This window comes from Poromitra crassiceps, assembly GCF_964638095.1.
Source record: "Poromitra crassiceps genome assembly, chromosome: 16".
NCBI lineage: Eukaryota > Metazoa > Chordata > Actinopteri > Beryciformes > Melamphaidae > Poromitra > Poromitra crassiceps.
The window spans coordinates 13,308,292-13,326,211 of record NC_139645.1 but is presented as its reverse complement, the minus strand read 5'-3'; the positions used below and the strand labels follow the sequence as shown (position 1 = coordinate 13,326,211).

Sequence of the window (17,920 nt, the reverse complement as noted above, 5' to 3'; positions counted from 1 at the left end):
GTGTGTGTGTGTGTGTGTGTGTGTGTGTGTGTGTGTGTGTGTGTGTGTGTGTGAGAGTGATTAGATTGTCTACCTGTGTGCACATGCACATTGCACATGCATATCTCCATGGGATATTGATGCTGTCAAGTGAAAACCTCACATGTTGACTTTTCCAAAAAAGAAAAAATTGGAAAAAACTTTAACCAATGATAATATATTATAATAATATATTATATAATATAATATATTTATATAAAAAATAAAAAAGAAGGAGAAGAAGAAGAGGAAGAGGAAGAAGAAGAAGAAGAAGATAATATTATAATTTCTGTGATATATTGCCCAGCCTATTTTCATACAAGAGTATGGTAAACACAACCCATACAGGCCCATGTAATTCTTCAACTCAAATCAAAACTGTGGGCAGTGGTGGCCTAAAGGTTAGAGAAGTGAGCTCGTTACCGGAAGATCGTCGGTTCAACCCTTGTGACCCTGGGTGGGGAAAGTGAAAAATCTGTGCTTGCGCCTCCCTCATTACCACCACTGGTACTGGTCAGCTTCCAGGTGTGAGTGTGTGTGTGTGTGTGTGTGTGAATGTGAACAGGGCACTCCTGAAAAAGAGAGCATTGCTCTCAGTGAGACTTCCCCTGTAGGAAAAAAAAGGGGGGGGGGGGGGGGGGGGACAGCTATATGTGGGTTTTACAGTACAATATTAATAATTACAGTAAAATTTGGATATAGCAGATATCATATACAGTATATCAACATCAAACTAATTTCCAATGATTATTGTGATAATGTCACCTAGCCTAGTTTCATATAAGCTCAAGGGAGGCAGAACTGACATGAATGAAACATTTGACCAAGATTGGCGTTATGAGCAGCAATGTGTGTATCCAGCTGCAGTAGAGCGTTATGAGGTTTTCTTATGATAACAGCAATGTGTGTATCCAGCTGCAGTAGAGCGTTATGAGGTTTTCTTATGATAACAGCAATGTGTGTATCCAGCTGCAGTAGATTGTTATGAGGTTTTCTTATGATAACAGCAATGTGTGTATCCAGCTGCAGTAGAGAGTTATGAGGTTTTCTTATGATAACAGCAATGTGTGTATCCAGCTGCAGTAGAGCGTTATGAGGTTTTCTTATGATAACAGCAATGTGTGTATCCAGCTGCAGCAGAGTGTTATGAGGTTTTCTTATGATAACAGCAATGTGTGTATCCAGCTGCAGTAGATCGTTATGAGGTTTTCTTATGATAACAGCAATGTGTGTATCCAGCTGCAGTAGAGAGTTATGAGGTTTTCTTATGATAACAGCAATGTGTGTATCCAGCTGCAGTAGATCGTTATGAGGTTTTCTTATGATAACAGCAATGTGTGTATCCAGCTACAGCAAAGTGTTATGAGGTTTTCTTATGATAACTGCAATGTGTGTATCCAGCTGCAGCAAAGTGTTATGAGGTTTTCTTATGATAACTGCAATGTGTGTATCCAGCTGCAGTAGAGTTTCACAGTAAAGTAAACCTCTCCACCTGCTCCCCCTGTGCAGAGTGTCCTGCGGGGACGTTTGGCTACGGCTGCCAGCAGCTGTGCGAGTGTATGAACAACGCCACCTGCGACTACGTGACAGGAACCTGCTACTGCAGCATCGGCTTCAAAGGCATACGCTGTGACCAGGGTGAGCACGCACAGCTAACGGCTAACAGCTAACTGCTAACAGCTAACAGCTCAGTGTCGTCTGTGTGATAAGGTGCTGGATGTCTGATGCTGCGCGTGTCTCGCCAAAGTAGCTTTTGGTTCAGATGAATCATACGACAACATTGGACGAGAGAGGAAGCCGCACACTGGTTTGCAAGGGTGTACAAACACGAGGGTCGCAGGTTCGCGCCCCGTGTTGCCTCCGGCTTGGCAGTGCGTCCGTACAGTCACAATTGGCCGTGTTTGCGGGTGGGAAGCCGGATTAAGGGTATATGTTTTGGTCGCTGCATTAGCGCCTCCTCTGGTCGGTCGGGGGGCACCTGTTCGCAGGGGAGGGGTACTGGGAGGAGTAGCGTGATACTCCCACGCGCTACGTCCTGCCGGTGAAACTTCTCGCTGTCAGGCTGACGGCTGCACATGTATCAGAGGAAGCATGTGCTAGTCTACAACTCTCCCCAGATCGGCAGAGGGGGTGGAGCAATGACCGGGACAGCAGGGGGAATTGGCCAAATACAACTTAGGAGAAAACGGGAGGGGAAATCAGGGAGTTGAGATGTCAAAATGAGTTTGTTAAAGCAGCTACGCGCAAGAGTTCCGATTGTTATTAAACAGTCTAAATTTAATATCGATGCATCACATCTTACCTCTAATAGTAGACAAGACCAACGCCGAGTAGTCTCGCTTGAACCCCGAGTGAATCGGCCAGTGTTGTCTTGATGATTAGTCTGTCTGCGGCCGGGGCAGATCAGGAAGTGAAATGAAACAGTTTGCGGCAGCCACTTCGGCCAGAACCACAACATAATAAAATTACTTCCAAACAAACGGTTAGAATATAACGAGAGATGTTCGCGAGAGTAGCAAGCCCCTGGATGAAGCGAGCATGACGTTCTCCTTGTTTATGGTCTGTTACTAGGCAGAGCGAAACGGTTGAAGGCAGGCAGCTGCCGTAAACCATTTCATTTCACTTCCTGGTCTATCCGGCCCGCCGGAAGACAGACACAGACTCTATAATCATCAAGAGAGCAATCATCACACGGCTTTGGTCTCAGCTACTATTATAGGTAAGATGTGATGCATCAATATTACATTTAGACTGTCGAAAATCTTGCTCGTAGCTGCTTTAATAAGAGATGGTGAAAAAAGCATCCAGCATCAGAATCCTGTACTGAAGAAGGCCTGAGAAGGTGTAATTGTTCATCACCATTTTTTCTTTTTTCACTATTTGAGCACTTTATTTGCACGTCTTACTCAAGAAGGCTTTTAGCTATGTCAGCTCCCTGGTGGCTTCTTCAAGTCCTAGCTGCTACGACATGAAAAGGCCACCAGGGTGCTGACATAGCAAAAAGCGCAGGATTTGCTAGGACCTAGCAAAACCCTGAGCGGGTCCTTCTGGCATGTAATATATTACATCATATATTATTAGCATTGTGTTTATGTACATTATGTATGTAGTTGCACATGTAAAAGAAAATCAGGCCATATGTATTTTCATTCTCTAGTAACCAGGTGGCATGAATCTTTCAGAAGACAAAATAATGAAATGGAACAGAATCGTATATATATATCTATGTGTATATATACCTGTATATGTACCATGTGGTTCTGGTTGTTATAATATAAACTAAAGTCTATGTAAAATGTTAACTATACGCTTTATGTCAACGGTGGAGTTTGCCTTTCAGGCAAAGGGTGCAAGATACATTTATGATCTCTGTCTACCCAACCATGTTATAGGTCTAAAAGGGCAGAAATAATTACATACCAGCGTAGTAAAATTACAGTTAAAATTCACAACTAGACAGAAAATGCAGCACTGAGAGCCAGTGATCTGTAAAAAGCAACATGACCATTTAGCCAAAAGTTGGTGTATTTATTTGCCAATTCACGTTAAAGAGGTGACATGCCCATTGAATCTGAGGGGGCAATTTGGAAAAAAAACAAAGGTTTGGCAGGGGGGCACAGTGGTAAGCGCTGTCGCCTCACAGCAAGAAGGTCCTAGGTTCGATTCCCACCTGGGACGCTGAGGGTGTGTCCCCATTCCCATGTCCTCAGTGTCTACGGCCCAGGTGGGGTCACCAAAAAGGGCCTTTCTGTGTGGAGTTTGCATGTTCTCCCCGTGCTCCCTTGGGGTTTTCCTTCAGATAGGAACCCCCTGCCAAAAAGAAAACGTGCAAAAACAAACAAAAAAAGTTTGGCAGGTGTGCACGTGTCCCTTTGTGACATTGAGAACTTGCCCCTCTCTAAAGGTCTCTGCATGGCCCTGGGGGAGAGTGTCATTTAACTAGACTACATCTAACTTGACAAAGTAGCGTAGGTTTGTTCGTTGCCGTTCTCGCTCGTTTAGTTTCGGTTCCCAGACTATTGTTAGGCGGAGATCTCCAGTTGTCTGGGAGCCGAGACTAGACTGTCTCCAACAATGTATCCCCCCTTTCTCAGCTGCACTGATGATGGAGGAACTGAACCCCTACACCAAGATCAGCCCGGCACTGGCGTCCGAGCGCCAGTCGGCGGGCGCCGTCCTGGGCATCATCTTCCTGCTGCTGCTCATCATGGCCATGCTGGGCCTGGTCGTCTGGTTCCGCCACCGGCAGAGAGAGAAAGGCCAGCACGTCCCCAACGTCACCTACACGCCCGCCATGCGCATCAACGCCACAGACTACTCCCTCTCAGGTGAGACACGCCTACTAACACCTGGATCGCTTCACATGTTCTGTAACGGGGGCGTGTTCGCCTCGCCTGAGTCTCCTCCCACAGGCCAAACACGTGCAGGTGGATTGGAGACTACAGCTGCAACTAACGATCATTTCCATTGCCAATTAATCTGTTGATTGTTTTCTCGATGAATTGTTTGGTCTATAAAATGTCAGAAAATGGTTAGATCAATGTTTCCCAAAGACCAAGATGACGTCCTCAAATGTCGTCTTCTGTCCACAAGCCAAAGATATTCAATTGACTGTCATAGAGGAGTAAAGAAACCAGAAAATATCCACATTTAACAAGCTGGAATCAGAGAATTTTGACTTTTCCCCTTTTAAATTACAGATGAATCGTTCCAGCTCTATTGGAGACCAGTCTACTCTAAACTATATGAGAATGTGAAGGAGATGAGAGCGTCTGTCTATCTGTGATGGACTGACGAGCTAATAAATAAGTTGGTAAAGAAAAGGTGAATGAATGGATGAATTGATGTTCTAACTGCAAAGTCCCTCCTCTAGGTTCCAGCTGCAGTCCCTTCGTTACAATGTTGCTTTTGTGACACCGTTACTTTTGTAACAATAGTTACTTTCAATCCCAGATGGCTCGTCGGTGGCTCAGGTGCACCGAGTGTGCTGTGCACGCGTACATATTTTTAGCATGTACAGGGGTGGTGTGACACCTGTATGTGAGTGTGTGTGTGTGTGTGTTGTTGAGCACGCTGGTGTCTCGTGTGGGCGACAGCAGGGCTGCAGTTTGCAGGCATGCTCACCTCCCCAGTGCCGGAGTCGCCTCCTCCCAGCAGCCTCTCTGTGGGCCACTGCTTCTCCAACCCCAGCTACCACCGCACCCTGGGGCCCTGCACCTACGCCGCGCACTACGCCAAGCCCGACAAGATGGCTGCCAAGGTGGGCCCTCAGCTGAAAAGGTCACGGCTGAAAAGTCGCTTAGCGTTTTGGATTACGCTTTGTTGACAAAAAGTCAGCACAGCCTGCCGGGCACTCCGGCTACGATATTTTATCCACAGAGACGAGCTATTGTTCGTCACGATGGAATGGGAAATAATTTTTTCACCTGCTTAGCAGATTTTCCATGTCATAATATACCCCTGTTTAACAATAAATGTCAGTCATTTTGGATTTTCTTTTTATATCAAAACCCCATTACTTCTGCTTTCTGGAACAGCATATTTTTGTGGTTACCTCAGGGAATAACAGTAATACAATACATAATATTTCCAAGCAATAACCACCCCAACATTCCGGTTCAACCACAAATACGTCAAATGATGGAAATGTTCTCAAAATGTCACTTTTAGCATTTTTTCTATGATCATAAGTGCAAGTGTAGTGTCCCAAGCAATAATTAAATGAACAGTTTTTTGCTGTAGTGTAAAGTTTTTAGTGTTTGTGTTGTCTTAGTGGTCTCTGTGTATTTCCCAGATGAAGATAAAGAAGCGTCACAGGAACAGCGCTCCAGAGTGGGGGGCCTACTGCAACCTCGCTGAGCTGGGTCAGTCTGGACTCCTGCCTCTGCCAGCCTACCTCCTAAAGCCCCCCACCACCACCAACACACACACACACACGATCCGTGGTAAAACCGCTCTGCGCACGCTGTGCCATTGTTTTCCTATGGGATCGAGGAGAGTGGTGCCGCCCAACTATACGGTACCGCTACCCTTGGCGTCGCGCACCGCGCAGATTTGCCACAGAGCGCTGCGCTCAAAGTTCAAACGATTTAAACTTTGACCTAGTTACCGCTGACCTTTCGTGAGCGCAACCAATGTTGCCTAGCAACAGCTACTGCTGCTCTCTGTCTGCTCTACCTCTGAGCCACGAGCAGATCTCTTAGCATGTGAAGGCAGCTTAAGCATAGACTGTAAAAAAAAAAGATGGACGTACTGTAGTGAGTGATGTCACCCATTGGTCTGTGGAAAGATTGGCAGTTTGGCTGCTGCCATCTTGGTTTTTGGAGCCAGGCGTGACGTAGTCTGATCGCTAAAGTCGTTAATGATTGGAGGATTCCGGCGCAACCAATCACTGGCCAGGATTCCAAAACCAGAGCAGTGTCCCAGACCAGGAGACAGATCTGCAGTAACGTGTAGTGTATCAGCATAAGAACTCTCATGGGTCTGGCGTTGAGACTAGGCGTGACATATTTGTAGCCAAATTTGGACGAGAGGGCGTTTCCCACAGCTGCAGCGCCGCCTGCTATTGGTCTGTGATCGGGGAGCTGCGTGATCACTGGACAGGCGACCTGTCAATCACGGCCAAAAGAGTCTTCTTTATCATCTATTTTACTCTAAACAGGTGAGTTATATAGATGACAACATGAACGGTGAAATTAGCTATAGAGACCAAAACTGTTTTCTGAACCAGGCTGTGAACATGTTTATTTATGCTGTAAAGTCGGGCATTTTAACATGGGTTGAATGGAGAATGACTACCTTTTGCAGTCAGCCTCAAGTGGCCATTCGAGGAACTGCAGTTTTTTTAATGCTTCCACATGGTCCTCAATGCGACCAAACAAAACTACCCCCTCGCTCCTAAGCCAATCGTACACGAACACCTATGTAGGGTGGGTTGAAAGAATGGAATGATGCCCCTAAAGGCCACAGACGCAAACAAAATGACATGTTTGCACAAAAAACATTGGGTACACTGGCTTCAGACGTCTCACTCAGTGTGAGGTCTAATTGGTCTAAAATATCACATGATTTATATCAGGATATATCGTCCCACGATATATCGCAATATCAAAACGTGACAATATGTATCGTTGAGATGAAATCTCATATCGTGAGAAAAAGAAGCTGAACATGGTGGCACTGATCTGCATCTGATTGCATGCTCGCTCTCCTTTTCATTGCTTTGTTTGAACAGACGAGGGACGTTACAGACACGGAGGATGAAAATGGTGAAATTACTCAAATTAGCGTGAAGGATGCCCCCTCAACTTACAAATCGATCGCAAAAAAATATTGTTAAAGTATCGTATCGTTATCGTGAACCCAATATCGTGTATCGTATCGTGAACTGAGTGTATCGTGACACCCCTAATTTACTCTCAAGACTAGTCCTTTCTTTCTTTGTTGTTAATATTTCAGGAACGTTTCTCTCTGGCTTCCCTCTGTAGGTGTTTACTGCCTGGACCGACGTTTCAGTTACCACCCGGAGCCGCGCTGCAGAGGTACTCTGTGACCTCATCACCTCTGACCCCCAACCCCCCAGCCAATCCTGTTGCTCGAACAGTTCCCTCAGCCAATGACTGGCCTCTCTTGCATCTTGAACCTTGACACCTCATCGTATTGTTCCCTGCGTTGAAAGTCACAGTGAATGTGGAGGGCTGCATGGTCCCGTGTAATCGTGATTGATTGGAATTATATAGCACTTTTCCCTAAGTACTTTTTTTTTTGGATTGTTGTGATAAAAAATGCTTGATTTTCTAGCTGCTTTTCTGAAAAATTCCAATGCAATTTATGAAGGTTTAGGTTTGTAGCGTTTTGTTTTTTGTTTTTTTGCAGTAAAATTGTGGGAACTGCAAAAAATTGCTAGTTGAATAACCCGTTTTGCTGTTTTTGCGAGAAGTCGCAGAAATTTTGACAAATTGCACGCCCCCGCAAATATTGTGCAGATTAGTTGAATTTGCATTAATTATTGAGATCAGAAAATTGCAATTTCATGGAGGGACTGGTATGGCTTTAATTAAACAAAATACAAAAATATAACATACAAAAGTTACAAAGTGAAAGAGTCAGATATTGTAGTGTAGGCCTTTTGGAAAAGGTGGGTTTTGAGTTGATTTTTGAATGAAGAGTTGATTGGTGATGGGGGTCAGAAGGTTGACATCAGCTGATCTGAGGTGTGAGATTATTAAGAGATTTCTATGTGGTGAAGATCTTGAAGTGAATTCGGTATATCTTTTCGGTGTGTAACGGGGGCCAGTGAAGGTATTGAAGGATGGGTGTGATGTGTCCTCTGGAGCGGGAGTGGGTTGAGCAAGCGGGCAGCTGAGTTGTGAACATATAGTTTTTACAGTGGAAGGGATATAGGATGCTGTAGCATGACACTCGAGCTGCAGGACGTGTCAAGCTGCAAGCAGGAGTGGGTGGACAATCGATACTGCTGCTGGACCGTGCTGACAGACAGAGCCTAATTAAATGTGAAAGCATAGGTTTCAAAAGTCTAGAGAGCAGTGGTACTCAACCTTGCCCTACTCAGGAGCCACACTGACAAAAAGCAAGCTTTGCAAGAGCCACAATCCAAAAAAAGTCCCTTTCCTCCCCTTATTTTATTCGATTTTTATTTTTTTTATTTTAAGTAGGACTTAAAAGACCACCTCATGCAGTTGATCTAATGAGGCATGAAGGACATACTGTCGTGGTCAAGACTTTCTCTTTCACTCTCTGCTCGTCAATCAGGCACATTCAAAATGAGGATTTCTTTTAAAATCTTTTATCTTATCTTTATTTTTTTGTCTTAATTGCATTCCACTACCAGTCAAAAGTTTGGATCCATGCACTCGTTATTTTTCAGATTTTATAATAATATCAATAAAGACATCAAAACTGAAATAACACGACATGACCAAAAAACAGATCAAAACAAAACTGTTATATTTTAGATTTGCCCTTGATGGAAAGGTAAACGCATTGGAAAGAAATTAATTCATAGGATCAACTTCACTATTTATATTTGCCTAAGAAACACATTAGCATTTAAGCATAAACCTTTAGATACCCTTAGATATGCAGGTGCAGATCATACCTGGTGATTGCAGCCACAGGGAGAGTCACACACACAGGTGCAATTCAGTTAATACAGACAGATGAGAGTCACTTCCTGCTGCCTGGGAGTGGCCAAGTCGCCCCTCGGCCACACTGGGTGTTTGTGATATGAGACACATGAAATATAATATAATATAATATTGCTATATTTCCCAGCTCTAATCTGTAATTGATTTGAATGTTGATGTGTGCCTGTCCTGCCTGTGTTCACTGATGTGTCTGTCTCTCTGCAGGACCAGAGTCTGCCTCCTCCCCTCTCCTCTCCTCTCCTCTCCTCCCCTCCCCTCCCCTCTCCTCTCCTCTCCTCCCCTCTCCTCTCCTCTCCTCCCCTCCTCTCCTCTCCTCTCCTCTCCTCTCCTCTCCTCTCCTCTCCTCTCTCCTCCCCTCTCCTCTCCTCTCTCCTCTCCTCCCCTCCCCTCTCCTCTCCTCTCCTCTCCCCTCTCCCCTCTCCTCTCTCCTCTCCCTCTGCCAGGGTCCCGCTCACTAACACACTCCCTGACTGACCCACAGACACCTTCACTCCTCGGAACGCCGTGTGTCTCACTTGCTCTTTCCACCGTGTCATTCCCTTTTAAATGCATAGTTTCACAGTTGTACGTTTGCTTTTCAATACTTAATGTTGTTACAATGTAAGTAATGTTTTGTTTTGCAGCGATACAAAGTTGACTCACAGAAATCACATTAGGGGCGGCTGTAGCTCAGGAGGTAGAGCGGGTCGTCACTAATCGCTTTGGATGAAAGAGGTCGGTGGTTCGATTCCCGGCTCCTCCAGTCTGCATGTCGAAGTGTCCTTGGGCAAGATACTGAACCCCAAATTGCTCCTGATGGTGTGCCAGCACCCTGCGTGGCCATCGGTGTGTGAATGGGTGAATGTACCTACTGATTGTAAAGCGCTTTGGATAAAAGCGCTATATAAATGCAGGCCATTTACCATTTACATTAGTATATAATTGAATTAGATTCACACGAGGGGTCGTTTCTGGTTGGAAAGTGTGATTGCTCAAAGGCCAGTCGTGCTGATAAATGCCTATGATCAGAAATGGCGTTGGTTGCTATGCAAACACTTGTGGTAACCAAGGAGCCAGTTATCAGTCTGTCTTGCTTTATCCCATTATTATATCTAATCTTGTGTCTAATGGATTTTATACAGCGGGTAACCATGCATACTGTATCACTGTTGTCAGGTGAAAACTGCTGTGTTCCGTCAGAGTTTAGCCTCTGACAACAATCTGGCAGCATTTCATCTAACTCTCAGCCACTAGGGCTGCAACTAACCATTATTTTCATTATTGATGAATCTGTCGATTATTTTGTCCATTAATCGATTAGTTGTTTGGTTTATAAAATGTCAGAAAATGGTGAAAAAAGTCGATCAGTGTTTCCCAAAGCCCAAGATGACATCCTCTAATGTCTTGTTTTGTCCACGACCCAAAGATAATCACTTTACTGTCATAGAGGAGTGAAGAAACCAGAAAAGATTCACATTTTAGAAGCTGGAATCAGAGAATTTTGACTTTTTTTTTTTCTTTCTTAAAACTTACCACAAACGATGAATCGATTATCATCAAAATAGTTGTCGATTCATTTTCTGCCGATCGACTAATCGATTAACTGTTGCAGCTCTAACAGCCACAGCTTGAGTCATATAGCGGTATCTCTTAACACACTAAATAAATACCTGTGGCGTGTGTGCGTGCATGCGTGCGTGTCCCCTCTGCCCTCAGACTATATGAAGAGCTCCCTGTCCAGCACCTGCTCCCTCAACAGTGAGAACCCGTACGCCACCATCAGCGAGTCGCTGGGGGGCGTGGCCTGTAAGAAGCACCCGGAGAGCAGCTATGTGGAGATGAAGTCCCCGGTTCACCGGCAACACATGGCTTACTGCGCCTCCACCACCGGCCACCCCACCGCTATCCCCGCCCCCGCCGCCAAGAACGTCTACGACATGGGTACGTGTCACGGTCATATCGCTCATGGATTGGTAATGGTGGCTGTCAATCAAAAGTGGGCGAAGCTTATGTTCATTTATGTGCCTACCGGAGCCCTTATAGAGGCCGCTACGTCGGAGTTTGCCCTCCCTCTAACAACCGATAGAAGTTCACTTCCAACTCTGGCACCGTTCCGCGCCCCGAGGGTTGGGAACCACTGTACCAAATTAAACTTCAAAAGCAAAATAAATACAATTCCCAATTCCAATTCCCCTTTTCTCCCTCCCAGAGCCGACCATCAGTATCCTGCAGGGTGCCAACGGCGTGGTGGTGCCCAGCTACCCCCAGAGCCCCTACGACCTGCCCAGGAACAGCCACATCCCCGGCCACTACGACCTGCTGCCGGTGCGCCCCAGCCCCTCGCACAGCCACAGCCTGAGCCACCAGAACCACAGCCCGCCGCTGCCCGGGAGCCCCACCAGCTCCCTGCTCTAGGCCCTCCGGCACCCCAACCTGGACCCTTTACGGGAGAGGCCGTAGCCACTTCCTGTTGGGGGCCGCAACAGGAAACAGGGAACTGAACCGGGACAAAACGTGCAAAAGGGTTTTTCATTTGCGTTGCGTTTTTGGTTGGTGGACATTCAGCGGGGCAAAGGAAGCTGCACACAGGACATGCTTTGATTGGGTGAGACTGTACGGTTGAACAGGAAGCTGCACACAGGACATGCTTTGATTGGGTGAGACTGTACGGTTGAACAGGAAGCTGCACACAGGACATGCTTTGATTGGGTGAGACTGTACGGTTGAACGAGCTGCAGCGCCCACACCACTGTGCTGCTGTCCGATACTGGGACTTGTGTATCGTTGTATTATATCCAAGCTGTTTGAGCCGTCTCAATACTGCATTTTAGCGTTTCGTTGTGAATTCCCCTCGTTGAACAAAACGTCAAATAGGGGATACACTTGTATACGCACACTTGGACACATGCAACCAAACCCTTTGGCTGCTATTCTGTTCTCGCATCATTTTGAATAGTTTATGGGTTAGGGCGTAGGGGGGCGGGGGGCGGGTAGTGCAGCGGTAGATTCGCTGGCTACCAACAAGAGGGTTGCAGGTTCGAGCCCCCGTGTTACCTCCGGCTTGGTCGGGCGTCCATACAGGCACAATTGGCCGCATCTGCGGGTGGGAAGCCGGATTAACAGTATGTGTCCTGGTCACTGTACTAGCGCCTCCTGTGGTCGGTCGGGGGCCGCCTGTTCACGTGGGGCGGGTGGCGGAACTGGGGGGGAATAGTAGTGTGATCCTCCTCCCGTGCGCCATGTCCTGCCGCTGAAACTCATCGCTATCAGGTGAGAAGAAGCAGATGGCGACTGCACATGTGTCGGAGGAAGCATGTGCTAGTCTAGGCTCTCCCCCGGATCGGCAGAGGGGGTGGAGCAACGACCGGGGATAGCAGGGGGAATACATCAGAATGGCAACATGGCCCCGCCACCTTTTCTGTGGAAACCACAAGACACCGTTAACTTCAATGTAAAATAGCAGCACAAAACAACAATAGATACAACAAATGTATTTTGTTTATAAATGACACAAAGACACCATGACATGACAATGTACAACTTGGCCATAGAATACGCAAGATACATCGAAAATATTAATTTGATCCATCTTCAGTCATGTGACTCATGTCCCCTCTGTGCCCTCATAACTGACAACGGTCAGTCTCTCATGGGCGGCTGGCTCCATTTAAAGTCGGCAACTTACCATTTATACATGGTAGAATACGAGTTGAGACTTTTTATGGAAACATATTATAGACGTTTTATGAATACATGTAAGCCTGTCTCTAATGCGGCATACACACACTCTAATAAGAAGCACACGTTCCAAATATTATTTTTTTAACACGCGTATACAGATTTGTGATAAGGTTTGTAAATCATGTTCTGGCGGTATTTACTTTTCCGATAAGCAAGGCCACATTTAGTTGGCAGATTTCCGAATGGAGTTTGGTGTGACTTGCTCGCCACATAAGAAAATGGGGCAAGCTAACGCAGTTTCCAACAAAATAGCTAGGGAAGGGAATATATAGGGAAGCTTATATGAACGCTGTCTCCTGAGCCCACCGATGAGTTTCCACCAGGTTACATGCATCGATATCCACATCGACGTTGTCACTCCTACTCTATTTTTTTTTTTAAACATGAGATCCTGGTTTTTTGACTTATTGTTATATAAGTGAAACAAACAATACAGCAACTCTTCGGCATATCGATAATCATTTAAACCGTTTTAAATAGTTTGTTGTGTTTTCGGCTTCTTGTGCAGTCTTTTCCTATGAGTTTCCCCCTAAGAGGGGGCGTGGCCTATGAGCTTACTACAAAATGACGTGTTGTCAATCTGGTGTATTGGCCAAGTACAAGAGTCCCGACTTGAAGTCAAGGGGTTCCCCGACCGCCATCTACAGGCTAATTAGCCGCGTATTGGCCTCTGTCTGGCCCATAGGTCTGGCCGGCTACTATTCAAGAGTTAAAGATTTTTGGGGAGTTAGGTTAGGGCTGGGAGTGTCAAGCCGTATTAACTGAACCTGATCATGTGTGACAGTAGAAGTCAACAGCAGTCAGCTACTGCAAACTCCTGCTTTAGGGCTTTATTGTCTTGGCTGAACATCATTCCAATGAAAGTTAGGAAATTCCCTTTTTATTTTACTACTTGTTTATGCCTACAAAGCAAATGTTATTTTGTACTTGAGTTCTCCCCTGGAGGTGATGTTGGTATAGCCATTGTATATTTAAGCAAGCAGTATTCTACCATATAGTGACCTGTATGCACAATATACTGTATAATGTAAGGAGACATTTATTTTTTCAACATTGTAAAGCCACAGCACAGTAAAGAGGATATTTGATGTGATGTGTGTAGTTCGTCATAGATCTAGCCTCTTAATTTTTCTCTCAAAGTGCACCAGATTGATGCATTTTACATTAAACTGTACCAAAAAAAATAATAGAAAAAATACGGGGTGCCCCCCAGACCCCCCTAGAAGGTCCAAGGTCCACCCACCACAATCTCTCTAAATCCTGTGGGAAACGCTGTTATTTTTTCTTACGGTTTTCATTTTTCTAACAAATGTACATGTTGCATATTCCAATTGTCACGCTTTCATGAATACATATTTAAGGTGTGTTTATTATTGGAAAAGGCCCACTGTAACAAACATCATGAACATCTTTTAGCTGGCTCCTCAGAAATTTGGGGAACCCCCTGGTCGCCGACTTGATAAAAAGAAATCTGGGTCAGAAGATGAAAGAAAAAGAAATAAAGCTGTGTGCAAACCGTCATGAACTTACTTGTGCAAAGCTGATGGGGCGAGACTCTCTCTTGGCCTGAAGCTGATTGGGCGAGACTCTCTCTTGGCCTGAAGCTGATTGGGTGAGACTCTCTCTTGGCCTGAAGCTGATTGGGTGAGACTCTCTCTTGGCCTGGAAAGCCAGAGTTGTAAATGTGCTGGCCAAAGAGAAGGGTGAGGCCCAACCAACATTCATGAATTGCTTACAGTCCAATCACACATGTACTGGCAGCCATGTAGTCACAGTGGTGATACTGTAACAAAAGGGAGAAATAGTTGTTGTGGCTGTTATGGTTTTGTCTCTTGTTTTTTTTATAGACTCTTCTCAAAACGAAATTCTGTGACAGTCTATCAAGACGACAATGTACAGGTTTCACATAGAATCTGGAGAGATCATAAGTACAATGTCTGGATACACAATGGAAATATTTGAATATACAGTCTGTCTATAAAAGGTAAAAAAAAAAAAAATCAGACCGAGACAACAATGGAACGAACAGAAGGCATATGAAGCATTATTACACCTAATCTCAAAGCTGGACAGATTTACACTACCTGACCTGTATAGTTCTGCTGTTTTTACACATCGTTTCTTATGTCATGTTTACCGTACATATTTGAAGATCCCGATGGGGTCCATATTTTTTCTCTTTGAAAAATTATCTTTTTGTATGTACTGTATAAAAAGTGATGTATTCAATGTACACTTTACACTAGTGATAATTGTGATTTCCTTTTTTTAGTAAAAAAAAAATACACATGCATGCCGATGATTAATCAATAATAGTTAGCCAGAAATACCCTCATGTCCTTCGGTGCAAATCTTTTATTTATCTATTTATTTTGTATCGTGTATTTCTTTTGTTTTGACATGGGAATGGCTCCAATGAGATTTTTTTTTAAGAATATGCATTGATATATAAGGTATGTGAAAGTATTTCCTATTACAAAGACCAATGTCTGTAAGACATTTCTATTCAGAAATGAACTTTTGACACTGCCTCTCAGCCCATTACAGAATAATTTAGGTTTCCTTTCCCAAATACAATTAAATGTATTTGTCATCCCGCCGTGCTAAAACAATTTCACACCTTACTGCTTATACCCAATTAAAACGAATTCCTGCTTTACATTTTCAAATGACAGAGGTCCGTTTTGTTGAATATGCTCAATGAATTCATTATAAAACCTTGGCAAATAAATAGCAATAACATAATGGACAATCACATGTAAAGAAAGTAAATTTTCCTGGTGTTTGGTTTCCTACTTTGATACATTTATTTTTTCTTCTTCCCTCTCATCTTTTGTCTAAATAATAGTTGTCCACTAGATGTATCCAGTATGGCTTATTGCTTTCTGTTTCATGCCCTAAACTCAATAAAGTTGTCATAACTCAGGACAGTGTTGTCATATCTCGTGTTGGAGAGCAGCTGATTTCTCTGCCAGGACTTGCTGTTCCTGTTGTATTTAAGTTTCATACATTCCCTCCCTGTCTAGGGTCAAAGTCAGCTGCAATTTAGTCAATTTTATGGTCAACTAGCTATTGTAAAACTACCATGAATAGGGCAGTGGTGGCCTAAAGGTGAGAGAAGCCACTACCAGCTTGTGACCGGAAGTTCGTCTGTTCAATCCCCGCACCTGGCAGGATCAATCTGGGTGGGGAAAGCAAAAAAAGCAGCATTTTCCCCTCCTTTACCACCAGAGGTGCCCTTGAGCAAGGCCCTTCAGATAACGGATTTAACATTCACTTTAATAGCCGCAGTAACTAATCAGATTACAAACGAATTTGACTTAGTGCAAGTATGCAGTGCACAGTGGTCACATCAATAGTAGAGAAGGCCAAGCAATACAGAAAAACAATCACAAATTATAAAGTGCAAAGTATTAAGTCAGTGAGACTTCCCCTGTATAAATAATAATCATAATAAGAATAATAGATCATGTAAAGGTTTATGACTGGTGCGCTTTATTAAGATGAACTGATAACTTAAGATATAGACACAATTGTACAATTTATCAATCTGTACAAAACATAAAACCGTTCATTTGGACTCCCCCCTCACATTTATCCCTCCAAATTCATTGAAATGACATTTTTTTTCCACTCTTACACGTTTACACTGGAATTACAGTCAGTTTATAGTGATAGCGTATTTCAATATAGTTCAAAATGAAAAAACAAAAAAATTAAAACACACTTCTTAAAAAAAACATAGAACAATGGAGGTATATGAGAAAGGATCATAAATCTTTTTTTTTTCAGAAGGAAGGAATCACTTCTTTACACGTCCACAGATTGCTAGCTAGTGTGTCTGGAGATGCCGGACTGGCAGTGCCGTCTGTTCAGTCAAACGCCATTGGCACTGCCAGTCCGGCTCGCACACTCCAATGCTACCGACCTACCCTCTGCCTCTAAGCACACGCACACACGCACACACACACACACACAGACCTACCCTCTGCCTCTAAGCACGCACGCACACACACACACCATCTTCAGGCATTGTATTATGTCCGCCAAACGCCACCATATACACTGATACAGCTATAACCTGGAAAAGTCAACAGAACACACACTCTCGAGTATTAGCAAGTAGTTTGTTAGCGAGGCTTCTGTCAAGAGTTCAACGACTGGACTGGTCACAAGAGTTGTTACTTTAGCATGATGTCATCCTAGCTAGCTAGCTAAGCCTAAACCCTAACCCTGGGCAGATTGCATGGACACTAATGACAATGTTAGCTACATAAGGCATTATGATATGGAGTCGGGGAGCTGTACAGAAAAGCCATGCGTTTGCGTTGAAGTCAGAGGCAGCTCGGTGTACATAGGCTTTATGTGAGAGTGACACAGGACAACATGGCTACCGGTCTTCTCGCGCCCCACGGGGCAGACAGGAGCCAGGTTGCCGGTTAGATAGGAGCCGACTATAAGGGCGTGTTAGCAGGTTAGCGGATGAGGGTTTGGACTGGGTTTGGTGGTGGAGTAGGCACTGTGAAGAGAAGCCAGCGAGACGAGGTTGAATCGCTCAAATGTTTTCCAAGATGTGTTCCCTTTACTGCACTCTCAAAGTAGCCTGATATTCAGACGTCATCGTCAACTCATAAAGTCTGGGCTGGAGCCAGGCTACTCTCAACGCTCAACGCTGGAGACGGAGAGAGGAGGAACTTCACCTGACATCGGCCAGTATCTCCGGAAGGTCAGCGGAGAGTACTAAGCATCTAAGGAAGGACTTTTTGAGACTCCGCCTGGCACAAGAAACCAGCGGTGTAACAGCAGGGTTTAAAATGAACTTTAACTTCTTTTTTTTACCAGCATTTGGCTGGTGCCTGAAGCTAATTTTGTGCCATGTGTGAGAGACATTCTGCAGTGTTATCCCATTGATACCTGATGCAGCATTTGCATGTATATCCCTCATTTATGTGTGTATCCCTTTAAGACCGCGAACCGCATCACGCGGTTCACGGTCTTAAAGGGATACACACACA

General features: G+C 44.6%; 1 protein-coding gene across 1 annotated transcript in view; it reads left to right on the top strand.

Moving 5' to 3' along the window:
• LOC310791456 (multiple epidermal growth factor-like domains protein 10) overlaps positions 1-11,579 on the top strand; it is a gene marked incomplete at its 3' end in the record, with an annotated part of 114,942 nt that extends 103,363 nt beyond the window's left edge. The window contains exons 18-24 of the mRNA XM_083653147.1: positions 1,528-1,656; positions 4,113-4,346; positions 5,118-5,278; positions 5,813-5,882; positions 7,506-7,559; positions 10,881-11,105; positions 11,374-11,579. Coding sequence (XP_083509273.1) covers positions 1,528-1,656; positions 4,113-4,346; positions 5,118-5,278; positions 5,813-5,882; positions 7,506-7,559; positions 10,881-11,105; positions 11,374-11,579 — 1,079 coding nt within the window. The remainder of the gene's footprint in view (positions 1-1,527; positions 1,657-4,112; positions 4,347-5,117; positions 5,279-5,812; positions 5,883-7,505; positions 7,560-10,880; positions 11,106-11,373) is intronic.
• Positions 11,580-17,920: the final 6,341 nt, after the last annotated feature.